This window comes from Microcebus murinus, chromosome 16, assembly GCF_040939455.1.
Source record: "Microcebus murinus isolate Inina chromosome 16, M.murinus_Inina_mat1.0, whole genome shotgun sequence".
NCBI classification, from domain to species: Eukaryota; Metazoa; Chordata; class Mammalia; order Primates; family Cheirogaleidae; genus Microcebus; species Microcebus murinus.
This window is the reverse complement of record NC_134119.1, coordinates 15,759,867-15,777,970: the sequence shown is the minus strand read 5'-3', so window position 1 is coordinate 15,777,970 and position 18,104 is coordinate 15,759,867. Positions and strand designations below refer to the sequence as shown.

At 38.8% G+C, this 18,104-nt stretch overlaps 1 protein-coding gene across 3 annotated transcripts in view; it reads right to left on the bottom strand.

The window, feature by feature from the left end:
- KIF16B (kinesin family member 16B) overlaps positions 1-18,104 on the bottom strand; it is a 280,434-nt gene that overhangs the window by 23,609 nt on the left and 238,721 nt on the right. For all 3 annotated transcript variants that reach the window (XM_076010916.1, XM_020282007.2, XM_020282009.2), the window contains one exon: positions 9,021-9,104. In XM_076010916.1, coding sequence (XP_075867031.1) covers positions 9,021-9,104 — 84 coding nt within the window. The remainder of the gene's footprint in view (positions 1-9,020; positions 9,105-18,104) is intronic.

The following is an 18,104-nucleotide window of genomic DNA, read 5'->3' as shown; positions in this document are numbered from 1 at the left end:
TTTTAGCACCTGATATTAACAAATCCAACACTCTTAAGTAAAGGCAATTTGCTCTTTTGAGTCAGAAAAGGTTGCAAAGGATTTCCAAAGAAGGTCACTCTGTACCAAAGAGAACTAGCCATGTCGTAAAATGAAGATGTTCTCATTTTCATGGGAAATTCTAACCACATTTTGATATTAAATTAATGTGCTCATGTACTTCTAGCTCTGTGCACACTAGCTTGACAGAAGATTATGTCAACTTTTCTCTCTGATAAAACTAAGGAGAATTTAATTTTTAGTACTTTAGAAAAGAAAGAGGTAGAAGCAGGGGCAACCTATATTCGATTTTGTAAGTGACCCTTAAAGAAAAAGCTTTTATGGATAAAAGACTTAAACGTAAGGCATGAAACCATAAGAATCATAGAAGAAAATGTAGGAAGAACTTTTCTAGATACCGGCATAGGCAAAGAATTCATGAAAAAGACCCCAATGGCAGTCACAGCAACAACAAAAATAAATAAATGGGACTCAATTAAATTAAAAAGCTTCTGCACCACTAGGGAAATGATCAATAGAGCAAATAGAAAACCGACAGAATGGGAGAAAATATTTGCAATCTATACATCTGATAAAAGGCTAATAACCAGAATCTATAAAGAACTCAAACAAATCAGAAAAAAAAAAAAAAAATCAAACAACCCCATCAAAAAGTGGGCAAATGACATAGAACAGAAGCTTTTCAAAGGAAGACAAATGGCCAATAAACATATGAAAAAATGCTCAACATCACTAATCATCAGGGAAATGCAAATTAAAACCACAAGAGATATCACCCTACCCCATTTAGAAATACTTTTATTACTAAGTCTAAAACCAATAGATTATGTGGACATGGAGAGAGGGGAACACTTATACACTGTTGGTGGGACTGCAAATTAGTACAACCTCTATGGAAAACAGTATGGAGATTCCTCAAAGAACTAAAAGTAGACCTACCATTTGAACCAATAATCCCACTACTAGGTATCTGCCCCAAGGAAAAGAAGTCATTTTATCAAAAAGGCACCTGTACTCAACTGTTTATTGTAGCACAATTGACAATTGTAAAGATACAGAATCAACCCAAGTGCCCATCAATTTATAAGTGGACTGAAAAAATGTGGTATATATATATATCAAGGAATACTACTCAGACACTAAAAGGGATGAATGAATGCCTTTCACAATAATTTCGATGGAACTGGAGACCATTATCCTAAGTGAAGTATCTAAAGAATGGAAAAACAAACACAACATGCACTTGATATTAAATTGGAACTAACCCACGAGCACACATGCACAGAAAAGTAAAACTCAGTGGAAATCAAGCAGGGAGGTGTGGGGGGGGGATGGGTGAAAACATACCTAACAGGTACAATGAACACTATCTGGGTGATGGGCACACTTATAATTCCGACTCAAACATTACAAAAGCTATCCATGTAACCAAAAACATTCGTACCCCCATAATATTTTGAAATAAAAAAAGTAAATAAAAAATAAAAGAAGCTTTCACAACTTATACTTTAAACTCTGGGCATCTGTTTACTGTGAGAAAAAGGAAAGAAAGGCAGCTGGAAACTGACCTGACTTTCACAACTAAGCCATAGTGTTCTGTGGACCATAAACAGTGTCAACCAGACAAGACTACTCTGTGACCATGAAGAAGCAAGATAAGACAGAAAAAGAAGGGAAAGGGAAAGAAAGCAAAGAGGGAAAGACCATTCTATAACCACATCAGAACACAGACAAAATCATGAACATTGTATAAACCATGAATATGATCAAATATACCCTTATCCAGGCTAATATACTGTTACTTTATCATATTTTTTCTTTTTTATTGATATATCACAGTTGTACATATTTTGGGGGTATACATGGTATTTTGATACCCATATACAATGTAAATGATCAAATCAGGGTAACTGGGATATTCATCACCGCAAACATTTATCTTTTCTTTGTGCTGGGAACAACACGATTGTTCTCTTCTAGCTATTTTGAAATACACAATAAATTACTGTCAACTATAATTTCCCTACTGTACTACCGGATATCAGAACTTATTCCTTCTATCTAGCTGTATTTTTGTACCCATTAACCACCTTCCTGCTCTTCAAGGGCCTGTCTCTTCCATTCCCAGCTTCTGATAACCACCATTCTACTCTACCTCCATGAAATCCATTTTTTTTTTGGCTCCCACGTATAAGTGAGAACATGTGTTAGTTGTCTTTCTGTGCTTGGCTTATTTCACTTACCATATGACGTTAGTTCCACCCATGTTGCTGTAAATAACAGGATTTCATTCCTTTTTATGGCTGAATAAATTCCATTGTGTATATATATATATACCACATTTTCTTTATCCAATCATCCATTGATGAACACTTAGGTTGACTGCGTATCTTGACTTGTCAATCATATTTTAAATCTCACTCCTTTCTTCCTGCTTTCTAGATAAGAATGGTTAATATACCCCATCACAGAATTACCTCCAGCATCCAATCAAGAGCAAAAGTTCTACTCTCTTGTACTCTCAAAATTACCTAATATAAGCCCAAATCCTATAATAACTTCTTTTTAACACCTTCTTATGCACATGCTCCCATTGTTCCATGGTATATGTTCTTTCTTTCTTTTTTTTTTCTTTTATATTTTTTCATATTATGGGGGTACAAATATTGTTAGGGTTACATATATTGCCTCTGCCATTCCTTCCCCCCGCCCCCATATATGTTCTTTCTTGTTGTAGTGAGTCAGTAAATCTAACATCTTTTAAAAATAGGTACATTCCTGGAAGTTTTTTTAGCTGAAATGCACGGAAACATCTATTTTTTTTTTCCACAGGCAGAAAGGCAGGGGATACACCAGGTCACTCGGGGACTCCACAGCAGGCAGTCTTACAGTCAGTGAGTACTTGGGAGACATGCAAAGAGAACCGACCAGCTGTGAATAACAACTAAGTAAATATGAAGAAACTGTGCTCTTTTCATAATGATCCTAGGCCTCTAATCTTTTTCACATTGGACAATAGCTCTATCATGATTAAATCCTTCAGAAAGCCATTTCTACTTTTCAGATTACAATTTTAAAGGTTGAAAGGAGGATGGCATTGCAGCTAGGGTCCCCAGCTCCTGGACCATGGCTTGGTACTGGTCCATGGCCTGTTAGAAATTGGGCCAGGCATCACCACCTGAGCTCCACCTCCCCTCTCGCCTTCCCCCTCCCCAGTCCTTGGAAACATTGTCCTCCATGAAACTAGTCCCTGGTGCCAAAAAATGGTGGGGACTGCTGCACAGCAAGAGAGTTCTAGTACACTCCAGGTACACTTTATGACTGCTAGGAGTGGTGCTGCTCTTTCACCCTTCCTTGGCTCTTAGACCGAAAATACAGCATAAGGCTCCATTATCGTCACCACCACTATCTCCATCTTCACAGTACCAACTAACATTTTCAACTGCTTTTCTTTGTGCCAGATTTCATGTCATGTATATGATCTCAATCCTCATTATTATTCTAGTAAAATATTATTATTATTATTATTGTTATCCTCATTTTTCAGATAGGGAAAGTAAAGCAGTGACATTACACAATTTCAAAGGCGCAGAACCAGGATTCAAGGCTAGGTTAATCTGCTCCAAGGCCCCATTCCTAGCTACCACATTTCTTTAGATTCATATCTCAATAATGCTTTGGGCTAAGGAGATGAAAAAGGGGAAGGAAGAGGTGGCTCTGGGCTGCTGCCTGCTCCAGTTTTCTATGAAGTTTGGAAAAAAATTTCCTAGAAATTTCTCAGGTTAATTCCAAATGTGGTTGTATTCTAGAAATCTTTGCTGTTTCAGAGGATTTCATTTGTTTTCATTAATTACAGTTACTCCTTGAAATAATGGATTAAAATGATTAGTAGAAATGTTTCTAAGGAGATAACAACATTCTCTGAAATTAGTAACCCAAAATGCACCTCTCACTAATGAACAAAAATAAAACAAAACAGAAAACTCATTAATTTGGGGCTAATTTGAGCAGATTTTCTGATGATTCAGTAAAGGTGAAGTACGTGTGAAGTATCACGGGAGATTAAGAATTGAATTAGACGTTGATTCTGCTGCTTTCAAGTACTTAGCACAATAGTGAAGATTTGAGAGATAAACACTTTTTGATATAAGCAAGAAAGTGACAGGAGTCTTAAAAAAGTGGAGGGGAGATTTCATGGATGTTCCAGAATAGTCTAGCCAAGTATGGCCTGTATTTTAGACACTTTTATTGCAATTTAACAGAGTAATTTTATGTCTGTTCAATCTATGTATACTAAAAAAAGAATTGCATTTGTCTTTTGTATATCCTTTTGATTTCATTTTTCTAGTAATCGTCATTCAATGTACAAAAATACAAGTGAGGGGATGTAAGTAACTAGTCCTTCACCATTGACATGATATTCTAGAGCCACATGGTTCAAAACTTGAGATGTTTTCAGGCCTATTGTTAATAAATACCATATATCACATCTATTAGAGCTCAATTTGATATCCATTTGGATATATACATATTAATAGACTATATATGTGTATATATAAGTATGTATATTTTATATAGTAAATATAATATTTAAAGTCATAAAAATTTCTTTAAAGACATTCTGAGTTTATATTTTTCAGTAATTCATGAGGATGCCCTTTTTTATACTTTGGTGAATTTGAGATATTCTCAAAATAAATATGCATGAGAACAATGTGACATCTCATAAATAAACAATGCCGTAAGCAACTGAGATTCAGAACCTTTTATTACCCGTGTAGTGAATATTTAAAATCAACAATCACAATAAACATCTTTCCCTAAACAAACAAAAAAAGTAAAAGATTATAAATAAATGCCATCCTAATGCCACAGTCAGTCAAAAGAGGAGGAAAAGGGCCTGCATTGCTAACTAGGGTTTCTTCGGTTCTAGAACACTGTTTGGCACAGAGTAGATGCTCCATAATTGCTGAATAAATGGAATGGTATTTAAGAATAAATAATTAGGCAGTGGATCTTAGTTAACACTGTGATGATAATGCTGGAAGATGATGTTTTTTCAAAAAAAAAAAAAAAAAAAGGCATTTCTTTACACTAAGAACCAGCAGCGTTTCACACTTAGAGCTTGCTGATTAAGAGAAGGGGCTTGTTCTGAAAGACACCTGAGTGTGAACTGAGGTTCTGCCACTTACTAGCTCCATGAACCTCCCTATCCACCCAAAGACACATTCCCTCACCTGAAAACCAGAGATAATAATGGAATTCACCTTATAAGTAGCTGTGAGAAGTAAACGACTTCTTATAAGCATTTTCCACCCATGTTTGGCATTTTGTAAACACCAGGTACACGTGAGAAAGCAGGCATTATGTAGAAGCATATGAAATTGCTGATAATCCAGCATTTCTGACCTATAACAATGGCCGTTTCTCATGGCTCAACCTAATAGTCATGGTATCTGGCTTCAAATACAGTAAAAAACACGTTTTGCTCAAACTAACTTATGAAGCAGAGACTGAGTGTCTTCCTTCTGTTACCTCTGCTGCTTTATCTGCCAGCATATGTCTCCTGGGCAGTTGTGAGGGCTGCAGGAAGGGCTGTCTGGAGCCCGGGAAGCATGGCACATAGGGGCGTGTTGTCAGCAGCAGCCTCTGCCTGCCTGAGGGCAGGCTCTGCTCACGGTACACACAGTTCCACGGACTGTGTTCCAGCTCCGCCAGGAAGGCAGCAAGGAGGAAATCCACCAAGTTAGAAATCTGCAAAGATTCTGTAGCTCTTTGTGAACCAAAGTGCTAGGGAGCATTTGAGCATGAGATGTGAAGCAGTTATAGGCCAGGCTCTGCAAAAACTGGCTCCAGCTATAATCAGAGGTGGCCAGGTTAACTGTGTGGGTGAAGCCAGTACAAGTTTATCAATAAAAGTTAGCGCCTAAAAGCCAATTTATACACCTCCACTTACCCTTGTCATATTCTTACTCCTGCCTTTTATGGTGCAATATGTTAAATGCTACAGGTTCCAGTTCTGACATCAGTACTACCACAACCACCAGACACATAACTAATATTCCTCCCTCCAAGGTTGGAAAATTAATCTCTAAAACTTATCACAATAGTTGGAAATTTCTGTTCCTACCCACCATTTTTAAAAATAGTTATTTTAACAGCCTTAATGTTTATAACTTGAAAAGTACCAAAATGTATCTATGTCTTTAATGTGAAAACATTTTATACTTTTTGCTGATAAACTCAAATGTAAGGTCCATGTTTTGGAAAGACTTTAATAGTCAGGAAGATCAAAACACACTTGAGGCCAGGCGCGGTGGCTTGTGCCTCTAACCTCAGCACTTTGGGACACCCAAGCGGGAGGATACAAGAGTTTGAGACCAGCCTGGGCAACACAGAGAGATCCCATTTCTACAAAACATTAAAATACTAGCCAGGTGTGGTAGTGCACACCTGCAGTCCCAGCTACTCGGGAGGCTGAGGCAGGAGGATCGCTTGAGCCTTGGTGTTCAAGGTTATAGGGAGCTGTGATGATGCCACTGCAACTCTAGCCTGGTGACCAGAGCAAGATTCTGTTTAAATATGGGGCAAATAACACCCCCAAACCCAAACCCCACAATTGAATGCTTGCTTAAAATACTGCTTTTTTATCATGGTGAGGAGGTTTATAAAGTTGCATTTCTGGATACTAATAATTGGTCAGATAATTCCTTTTAAGCTCACATCATGTGTATTAGCTAGTGCAGATGTGCCCTACTGGAATCCATTTTTCTGTATGTGCTTGTGTATTTACATTATACTTCCAGGTAAAGGTTCATATAGGAACTTAAATATATACTCTTAGAGGAAAAGAAATGTCTCATTTACCTTTGCTTTTTATAGAACACTTAGCATTGTCTCCAGTATGTACTAGGACTTAAAAAAATGTTAAATTAAATCAAACAGGAAATTCAGGGAAAATAACTACATTAATTTTCATATTAAAATACACTAAATCAAGCAGTAACTTCTGATGTTAGAAGGTCAAAAGAAAAGTCACAATAGTCACAGGGAATTAATGCAAGAATCTCACATTAATTTTCCATCAAAGTGAAGGTGAATTATGTTTGCTCCTTAAAAAGAAGATAATGCTCTAAGATTTAACAGTCAACATTAGGTGAAATGCATTTAATCGAAAATGTAAGTGCTTATTTCCAGAATGTGTGGAACACGTTCTATAAAGGCTAATGCCACCAGTAAATGACAGTCACAGGCAAGGAAAAGGATCCTTGCATAGGCAGAAACAGTAACGTAAAACTCTGTTCACCAACAGTTTAAGTGATGAAGTAGGAGATGCTGAAAGAGCAAATATGGGTTCCACTGAAAAGTACCAAGAATGAAAGAGTACCCTGAACTTTGCTCTACCTCTGCACATTGGGATGGAAAACCAAGTGTGCCGAGCACTGTGCGCAGATATGCACAATCTGTTATGGCACAGCCGGCCACCATGTAAGTTCAATCAGAGCCCTGAATAGCTAGGAATGACAATGATCTACCTCCTGTTAGTATATAAAGACAAGTGTATAAATCATCATTCTCAGTGTTTTCATTAAAGACAAGTCTAGATAACTGAGGCAGGTAAGGGTTAGGTAAAAAAAAAACATCACTAGGTCTGCAGTCATTTTTAATTTTTTTGTTTGATGCAATCAAAGCTTGGAGAGAATTTCATCAAACAGGCTCACCACAATAATCTTTTCCTGAAAGGCAAATTCTTCAGTTGGGTATGAGGGTCACGACATCGTAGGGTAAATGACTTCTTTAAACATGTAACTCTATAGTGTACCTCAGGCATAAGCATGGCCACACCCTGAAACCTGTCCTTCCCCATAGTGTTCTATATTGAGGATGTCAACTCTAAAACTCCTGTCATGGACAATAATCTCCTAGTCTTCAGTTTCTCCATGTCCTTCCCCTTCTCCCCTTTTGCTCTCACTGGAACCTCCAGCTTCTAGATATTTCCCTAATCCTTGGTTCACTGGCACAAAGTGCACCCCATGGGCAGCCATGTTTAACTGCCTGTCACTAGGAATGAGAATAACAGTTTTTATGTAGCACTTCACAACTCAGAAAGGGCTCTCTCAGGCCTTTCCTTATTTGATTTCGTTTCCAATAGTTATTATTATTATTCCTCTTAAAGCAGCAGCAAAGGGAACTTTGAGAGGCCCCCTGAGAGCTTGTTGCCACTAGATTATAGTCAGCTATTTGTACTATTGTCCCTTGTCTGCCTCAGTGGCTCATGTGGCAAGACAGGGACCAACAGCTGAGGACTACCTGTGACTTTGCTTCCCACTGTTCTCCAAGAAAAGAACTGGTCTATGCCTTCGCACAAGGACTTAGAATCATCAGCATCAGATTCCAAACAAACAAACAAACAAACAACTATATCCCCAAAACAAACACAAACTAGATAAAGCAGTTGACAATGCGCATTGGCCCTAAACCAGAATTCCACATGTAGAACTGGCTTGGAAAATTAAGTTAAAATAAGTCAAATGAAACCTAACCATGACTAAAATAGATATTTGTCTTTTTGCTTCCAACTATCTTGAAAAAGCAACAATGATGTAACACTGTAAATCTTCAGTTAATTAATTCCGAGTTTTCTTGCAGCAAGCTTTGTACCCTCATCCTGTATCACATACCATCTGTCTATGGTGAATATTTAGTTCTCACTCACATCCTGCTTCCTAACCCTTAGAATAAATGTATCTTCTTAAAAATAAGAAAAATGTTCCGCTAGACCAGAGGGAGATAAGGACTTATATTTCAAATAAACTGATATCATATCTTTAAAATCTGCTGCTGCCATCTCCTGCATTAATGAAGCAGCACCTTCACACTCGTGCAAAAACGAAATAGCATTTAGCAGAAATAGTTCTTACTGGTCAATCAGACGGCAAATTTTCCCAACACACAGAGAAAGAAGAGCTTAATTCTGTTACCTCTAAGTGACTTCGCCTCTCAGCAATCACACGCTCATCCTTGTTTCCAAACAGTTTCTTTGGAGGAAATTCAAGGGCAGCTAGCTGAAACACATATTTTAAAAGAGATGTGTTAATACCATACCTGCAACCTTTGGGTCTTTATTAATCTATTACTTGGAATCTCTATCATTGGGTGAAAAGAGAAAGAGGCTGAAAATTTAAAGATGGTGGGTCCTGCCTTGCTTTATCATGGTCAAGTGTAGAACCTTCAACAGACTGGGCAACGCTGGGTCAGAGTCCCTAATGGTCAAATGAGGAGACAAGACAATGGGAACTCTAGGAAGGACAGAACTAACTCTCAAAAGTCTGTCTCAGATGACGCATTAGACTCTGTCCCAGATGGTGTTTTAACAATTTTTGTTTTTTAAAACACAAGTTTGTTCTTCTTTCAGTCACCTTCATTACTAGAATTCATTTAGTTTTGTGTTGAGATGAGAATTTGAAAACTCAACCTATACGACCCAGTTTGCAAAATAGTTTTTAAGACTATTGCTAAGGTTCTCTAAACATTATATATTGCCTTTTTATTCCAGTTACTATTGCAGATGAAGACTGCCAGTGTGAAAAGAGGATTTCTCTTTGCATCTTTTCACCCTGTTTCCTAGAAAGTGAAGGTTCAGAATTTGTTTTAGTCTTGTCTTGGAATTTCATAGTCATTTTCCTTATGCTTTTCTTCTTAGAGGTTTAAAACTCATAAACAATAAGGTAAGTTTTATTACAGACTCCCAGGAAAGAAAGAATGCTATAATAATCTGGTGAGAACCTGACTAGTCAGCGTCGATCTGGCTGAACGAATGCTAAGCAGCAATACTCGCTGCAGTTGACGGAATTCACTATTTCCTTCCTTTCTCACCTTGTTGGGTCCAAATTGAAGCCAATGAAGCATTATCAAGAAAAAAATGAACATTTCTCCCACAGTATAGGGCACAGTATGTCACAAAATTCCAATGTGATGCCTATGCAAATTGCTAAGTTGATTTAAATTTATATTGCCACAGTGGGAGTCAAAAATTAAAGACTAGCATCTGTATATATAATACTTTAAAAACATAGTATTAAAGTATAATATACATACATAAAATTGCACATATCACAAGGGAAACAACTTGATGAATTTTCCACATCTGAACAAGAGTCACCAGCACCCAAATGAAGAAACAGAACATTGCCAGCACCCCAGGAACCACACGTACTCCCTGCCAAGCACTCCTCATCCTTTGCAGAAGTTAATGTTTAGCTTTTTCTAGTTTTGAACTTCATGTAAATGGTATCATACATTTGAACTTCTTTGTGTCTACCTTCTTTAGCTCAATATCATGTTTGTGAGATCCAACCATATTGTTACGTGTGGCAATACTTTGCTCATTTTCATTGCAGTACGGTATTCCATTATGTGAACATTTCACAATTTATTTGTTCATTGTTTTGTTATTGGGCTTTTTGTTAGTTTCCAGTTTTTAGCTATTAGGGATTGTGCAGCTATGAACATTTTCATATAGGTCTTCTGATGAACGTATGTATGCATTTCTGTTGGTCATACTCTTAGGAGTGGACATGCTGGTCATTCGGGGTATGTGTCTTCAGCTATACTCGAAACTATCAAATAGTTTTCCAAAGTGGTTTTACCAACTGACACTCCTACCAGAAGTGACTGGGAGAGGAAAATGCGACAGATCCTCAACGACACTTGGTACTACTGTCATCTTTTCCATCTTAAGAATTCTGGTGGGTATGTGGTCATTTCTATTGTGGTTCCCATTTGCATTTCTCATGACTAATGATGTTGAACATCTTTTTATATGCTCACTGACTGGTTAGTCATTTACAGGAAGTATCTGTTCATCTCTTGTCCATTTTTTAAATTAGGTGTCTGCCTTTTCATTAGTAAGAATAATGCTCCCTTTTTACTTTCTTAAAGGTATTTTTGATGACTTCATAGTCCTTCTAAAAAGTTCAATGAAGGTGGACAAAGCAGAGAAACACTGGAGTGGGTTGGGCTAATACCAAGGGGTGGATTTCCTCTTCTCTTTTTCTCACCAGTGTTTCACTTTCATTGCTGACACTCAACTTTAAAATCGGTTCAAGATAAAGTGAAAGACCGTGGGAAATAAGGTAGGACAGACTTGCTTTGAATCTTGGCTTGACCGCTTACAAGCTAACTAGCTGTGTTTCTCTGTGCTCAAATATTCTCCACTAAAAAAACCCCCCACAGAAAACTAAACTTCATCAGGTTTCCGTGAAGATTTAGTGAGAAGGGTGAATGGACCTTAGCTATATTATGAGTTGTTAGAGATCTAGTAATTACTACGAAAGCAGCATGCCACACTCCCCTGTGCCACCTCTCCCCGTCCAATGGATTGAAGACATGGCTTCAAGTAGCAAAGAGTTTTCTAGAACCCAGCTTCACTGGCACAAACACACTTCCCATGTGCAGCAGCTCAGAGAAGACAGATAACACTAGAGCTTGTCTTCTGGGCTTCACCCAGCCTCAATTTCATCTTGCACAAATGAGCTTCTCCCCCAGGCAGTGATGCTGAAAGCCTGGGAAGCACGTTTTCACAGTTGGCTGTTTTGTCATTTTCTTATGTGGCTGATGAGGTGATGTGGTTTCTGTCAGGGGAAATTTACAGTCACACTCACACGCTCAATCAGAATAGCGCAATAAAAGGACTTTAGGCAGCTGAACTGGGTGGGGAGCATGCATTCAAATTTCCTCGTAGTCAACAGTGGTATTCCCTCCCCAGGCACAGATGGAGGCTAACTCTTTGTGCTATTAATATTCAGCTTGTGAAATAATTCTGTATAAATTATGTGCAACCCTGTTATTCAGATTTTAGAAAAGGTCAATTTTAAAAGACTTTTAGGCATTTAGTCATAGGACTATGATATTCAACTATCTAACATTAGAGTTAAAGAAATGAAGGACTAGAGATAAGTGACTTAGAAAGGTTAGCATCATGGGGTGGCAAAGTCAGGACAGGGAATCAGGACTGACTCCTGTTTTTTTTGGGACAATGCTGTAAAGGATGTCTGCTGTGTATGGAAGAAGCCATTGTGAAGTTTCTGGGGACGCAGGATAAAAACAAGTCACTCCACCTTAAGTGTTTTAAACCAGAAACATGAAGGTATGGCTGCCAGGCGGTGATCAACACTTCCAACAAGTGCTATTGATGGGCCTGTCCCCAACAAGGGGTTGACAAAAGTGGAGAACAACAGGAAGTGGGATAGGTCGAGAGATGAGCTCCCCAGAAGTCCATTCTGGGACATATAAAATTACTTAGCAACTATCACCTTATTCCTGTTCAAATAAAAAATAAAAATAGTGGTAGCTATCTTTACACATAGTTAAAATGTTGGTGGGAGGGAGAAAAGGAACAAGGTAAGTTCCAATATGGTTCATGATAGACATGTGAGCTATTGGACCCATGTCCTATTGGTGGGGCTGGGCCATGAACAAAATGAAGTAGAAAGCCAAGGTCATGATACAAAGTATAAAAATAAAAGAGCTCTCATTAAAATAATTGTTTGTATCAGAAATAGCTTTCCAATTGCAGCATGAGTGATCCCTTCTCTCTGATAGCATGGAAGCTACCTCCATTTCTCCTTTTTAAAGGATCTTCACAATGCTATTGAGGCCTTGCTATCTATAAGCTCAGGCTGCACAAGATGAAATTGCCAATTCTGTAAGTTAACAGCTGTTGAATATCGGCACTGTCACCTACTTAAATCCTGTGTAAAATTTCCACACTTTTAAGCGACATCTAGGGTCACTTCAGTTTCCATCAGCTGCATTATCTGCCAAGCGAAAATACTCTTACTTGATGGACTGCTGATCAGTTGTATCTAAACCAATCCGTTTCCTAAGAATATTTTTCCTAAAGCACTCAAAAATAAAACAAAAACTAGAAGTATCTTATATTTAAAAACATGTAACATTAAAATAGCCAAGGAGTTGGGATAGCAGGGCCATTGGGGAACAATAATTGCTGTCCTAGAAGATAGAACAGTCACGCTTCTAAGCCCATCTTCCAGAAAGAAAAGAAAGAGCATCATCATCTTCACCTGGATTGGCTTCCTAAGCTCATAGAAACAGATGCCTGAAATGTGGGAAAAGAGAGGGTCTGACACTGACCTGTTGTATGGCTGAATGGGCAGGGGCAGGGCCCACTGCTTCATTCTTAAATTAACTGGACCAAAAAACCTGTACAATGGTCAAGAAGCCCAGGGTAGAGAAGAGGTATGGACTTTCTCTCTCTGCAAGTACAAAGTTACTACCTCATTTATTTGAAAAGAGAATGGCAAAAGCAATCCTCCCTAGGTTTCATTTCTGAATTGTGAATTATTTAAACTGTCTAAATAGTTTCAGAAGAAGACAATTTACCAAGATCAAAAGAGCTACTGCTCAGGACAAAGAAAATACCAGAGGACCAAAGAAAACAGCAAAAAACCTTTTCCATTTTGCTGAAAGCCCTGATGTCTGAAATGTAACATTTCCAACAAATTAATCATAGAAGAGAAGTAGTTCGGGCTGGGGGGTGATTCTTAATTGCCCCTGATGTCTCTACTCATATCCCACACACATCAACATCTTCTGTTCAGGGGGCTTGTGGTTTCTCATGTTGATGGAATATTTAAAATAAAATCAGAAATATTATCTGGACATTTTCACTTCCTCTCAAGAACTTTATATTTGCACATTTTCATTTTTATTGCCCCATTTTTTTAATCGAGCAGAGAGCCTAGATTTGATTTTCATGAGAAGAACTGTCAGGAACAACGAATGACAATCTGTAGGTGGAGAGACTCCTTGATTTCCTTTGTAACCTCTGACAAAGAAAATACAGTGTCCTATATTTCCAAAAATTAAAGTTCCTGCAGTTCTATGATCCTCACAACAACTCTGAAGGGACTCAGGTAAGTATTTCTGAGTTATGTTAAAAATGTTCAAGAGACTCTGGATTCAGTAATGAGGGAAAAACATTTCTTTCCATGAGATTTAATTTTCATAAAGAATGAGCGCCATTGCTTCCCCTTATGACTTTTTTTTTATGGAGAGAGTCTTATGTCGAAAAGTATGATTGCAACAAAAATAATCTTTCTACTAACCATGATAATTGGTGGAATAGTTCTGGTTAAAGATGCTGGAGCTAAGGCTTAATTTGCTCCCCTCCCCTTCTTCAATAGTACCAAAAACAACAAAAGAAGAACGAAAAGTAAAGGAAAAACTCTTGTCTCTGAATGAGGAAAGCCACACTCAAAATGCCGGCCAGGTACACCGAGGGAACCACTGTGGAGAGAGGAAGAAACGAGGCTGCCAAAAGCCTCCTGCGCCGTCCCATCCCACACACCTCCTGGACCCCTGACACCAAGAGCCGCCCACCAAAGCAGGCATCCAAACTCTCAGGCCTCCCAACATGCTGGGAATTAAAGAGATTAAATTCAGGGGCAAGAAATAGGTTGGGATGCACAAGCGCATCTAGGAGGGAGGTGGGCGGGAGCTGCGAGGGGGAGCCCCAGATGCCTGTGTCTCCAGCGTCAGAGGGAGGAAAGGCCAGAGGGCCTGCCTTAGGCTCCATCACCCCCACACAGCCCATGATCCCACGGTCCTCCTGAAAACAAAAGATGTGTCTCAAAGCAAAGGGAAATAAGTAGAGGAAAAAACTTCAGAAGGATTCTAAGCAAGTTTGGGCATGCCACGGCTTGCTGCCTCCCCCCCCCCCCCCCCGCCCCGTATCTGCCCCCACCTTGCCCACACGATGCAGTGGGGGCTTCACTTAAAGATGAGAAATAATTAGAAGGCACCAAAACTGAAACTACGAATAGAAGGGTGAGGTGAGTGATACTGAATGCAACATAAGCCAAAGGCAGGTAAAGATCATACAGCATAGGGAGGACTGGCCAAAGTTACCTGGGAAGAACTCAGACAAGTAATTATTCATAGCCACACAGGAACCACAAAATCACCTCTAAAACAGAGTCAAGAGAAGTAACACATAGGTTGAAAGAGGAAAAAATAAGGGAAAAAACAGAGGAGGAAAAGTGAAGCAGCTCTTGCAGAAACGGCTGATTCTAGAACTATGACAGGGAATAAACAAGAGGAGCCTGAAGTCTCTTGTATTGCCAGAAAGTAAGAAGTAAGCACATCTTACAAAACACAGTGATGGAGTGTCTCAAAGGAACACAGGCATTAAGGGAAAGGGCTCCTAATGACCAAAGCAGGAACCATTTGAAAAAAAAATTAAAAAAATAGTACTGGCACATAATCCACAAAACAATGAATGCATAAATAAATGGGGAAGATAAATTTCCTATGCAGAAGAATTTCAAATAATTTATGTAGATGTTTCACCCTCAAGGAAGTGGAGCTTATCTCCCACTCTTGACATGTGTGCTATGCATAGTGACTTCCTTCCAAAGAACACAGAATAGAAAGGGAGGAAAACAAGTAACTTTACAGTGGAGAAAACTCAGCCAGGAGATCAAGGTCAATGCCAGCAGTAATGAGTCACACTGATGATATGTATCCTTGATGTGATGATAATGGCATGGCGCTTTACCTCTGGGGTCTCCCTTCCAAGAACCCACAACCCTAGTCTAATCATGAGAAAACATCAGACAAACCCCAGCTGGGGACATACTGTAAAATATCTGGCCAGTATTCCTCAAATTCAGTGTCAAGGTCACTGAAAACAAGGAAAGTAGGAGACACTTCACAGCCAAGAGGAATCTAAGGAGAAATAAGGACCAAATGTGATGTGATGTCCTATAAGGGATCTTGGAACAGAGAAACTTGACATTTGGTAAAAACTAAGGAGATAGGACTGAAGTATTGACTTTAGGTAATAACAATGTACCAATATTGGTTCACTAATCACGAAGAATGTACTACACTAATGTAAAATACTAATAATAGGGGAAACCAGGTATGGTATATGAGGACTCTGTACTATTTTCATATCTTTTCTATAAACCTAAAAGTATTCTAAAATAGGACTTCTGATTTCTGTTCCTACATATAAGAAGCTTACAAGTAAGTGGTCAGCCCCACCCTTACAACAAGAAAAAAGCTGAAAAAAAAAATGAATATCAACAACTCTTCTTAGAGTTGGCAGAGCAGTATGATCACAAGGCAAACTACTGCTCCAAACTGCAGAGACAGACAGGTGGATACAGAGAATCTACCTATTTGTAGATTTGTAGAAACACTTTAGACTGTAATTTGGGAATTGCTGGAGGCTCAACATTGACTAGTATGAGTGTTAAAAACTCTGTGGGGGTAGGGGGGTACAGGGGGGAGTCCTGGGAGGGGTATCCACACGTTTGTGAGATTTACCTCCAGGAGTCCCACCAAGGTCTCACTGTGAAGATGGGAGGAAAATCCCAATGGGCATCGAGCAGGGGGAGGAAAAAGTAACTATTTTGAAATATTCCCAGAGCTCTCTGTTCTCCCTAACAAGGCCTGCCCTCAAGGAAAACTGTTTTAGCAGAATCTCACCACCTTTGGTGAGCCTAATTGACCCATGGGAAGTGAACTGCTCAACGCAGGCTCACTACAAGCCTGAGACTTACTACAGCTGTGGTGCCCAACCCCTGGTCTTTGCACAGCTACTGGTCCGTGGCCTGTTAGGAACTGGGGTGCACAGCAGGAGGTGAGTGGTGGGTGGAGAGTACATGAAGCTTCATCTGTATTTACAGCCGCTCCCCAGGGCTCGCATCACCCTGTAAGCACCACCTCCTACCAGCTCAGTGGGGGCATTAGATTCTTATAGGAGTGTGAATCCTACTGCAAACTGTACATGCAAGGGATATAGGTTGCATGCTCCTTATGAGAATCTAATGCCTGATGATCTGAGGTGGAGCTGAGCCAGTGATGCTAGCATCGAAGAGCAGCTGCAAATACAGATTATCATTAGCAGAGAGGTCTGACTGCACAATAAATGTAATGTGCTTGAATCAGCCCGAAATCATCCCCCCCACCTCCAGGTCCATGGAAAAATTGTCTTCCATGAAACTAATTCCTGGTGCCAAAAAGATAGGGGACTGCAGTACTACAGAAAGTTCCCCTCCCACCATATCTTACTATGGTATCAGCGTGGCTGCTGTGTAACAGGGAACTGTAGCTAAAAGAATGGCGAGCCCCAGATCCTAATTAAAACACCTCCAGGAAAAACCCAAAGACAACAGGGGAGACAAAAACAAAGGCATCAGAGGAAATTTTGGCCTCTGACACCACTGCTACATAGAATAGTGAATACTATCTGTAGCCTAGCCAGATTAACATAAAACTTCACACTAAAGGTCACTCTACATCAATTCCTTTTACATCATGTTTGGCTTACAACAAAATATTACAAGGCATGCTAAATGGCAAAGTCACAGTCTAAAACTATTGCAAAATGAAAAATATGTGATTAAAAAGGAAAAATCAGTACCTCTACATACCCCACCCCTGCAAATGAGCCATTATAACTCAAGAAAGAAATGGAAGAAGAAAAAAGAACCATTTACTGGAATGAAAATCCCAGTAGAAGGAAAAATGTAGGATGAATTTAGGGAAAAAAGATTAGTATATAGTATATAGAGTTGGGAAAATAACTCAAAATATGATAAGGGGAAAAATATGCAACACAAAAAGTTTTTATACCTAACCAAAATGTCTTTCAAGTGAACAGGCCACATAAAGACATTCTCAAGCACATAAGAATTCAAATGGAACATATTAAGGTACACCTTTCCAAAACATACTGGATGACCAAAGATACCTAACCAAGAGATAAAAGAGTACTAAGATCTCAGGAATGAAAAAATCATGGTAAATATTGCTTCTATTTAAACTCACAACTAAGAGGAAATTATGTATAATACATGCATAAAAGAATGCTATGTATCTTGACAATGTAAAAATAATATAACAAAAATTGGGGAGTCAGAATAAACAAATAAAGCTAATCATTTCTACTAGAAGAGTCAACTGATAATTTATAAAATGGAAACACACCATTTGAAAACTAGGGACTTAATATTTCAATTTTTAAAAATAAT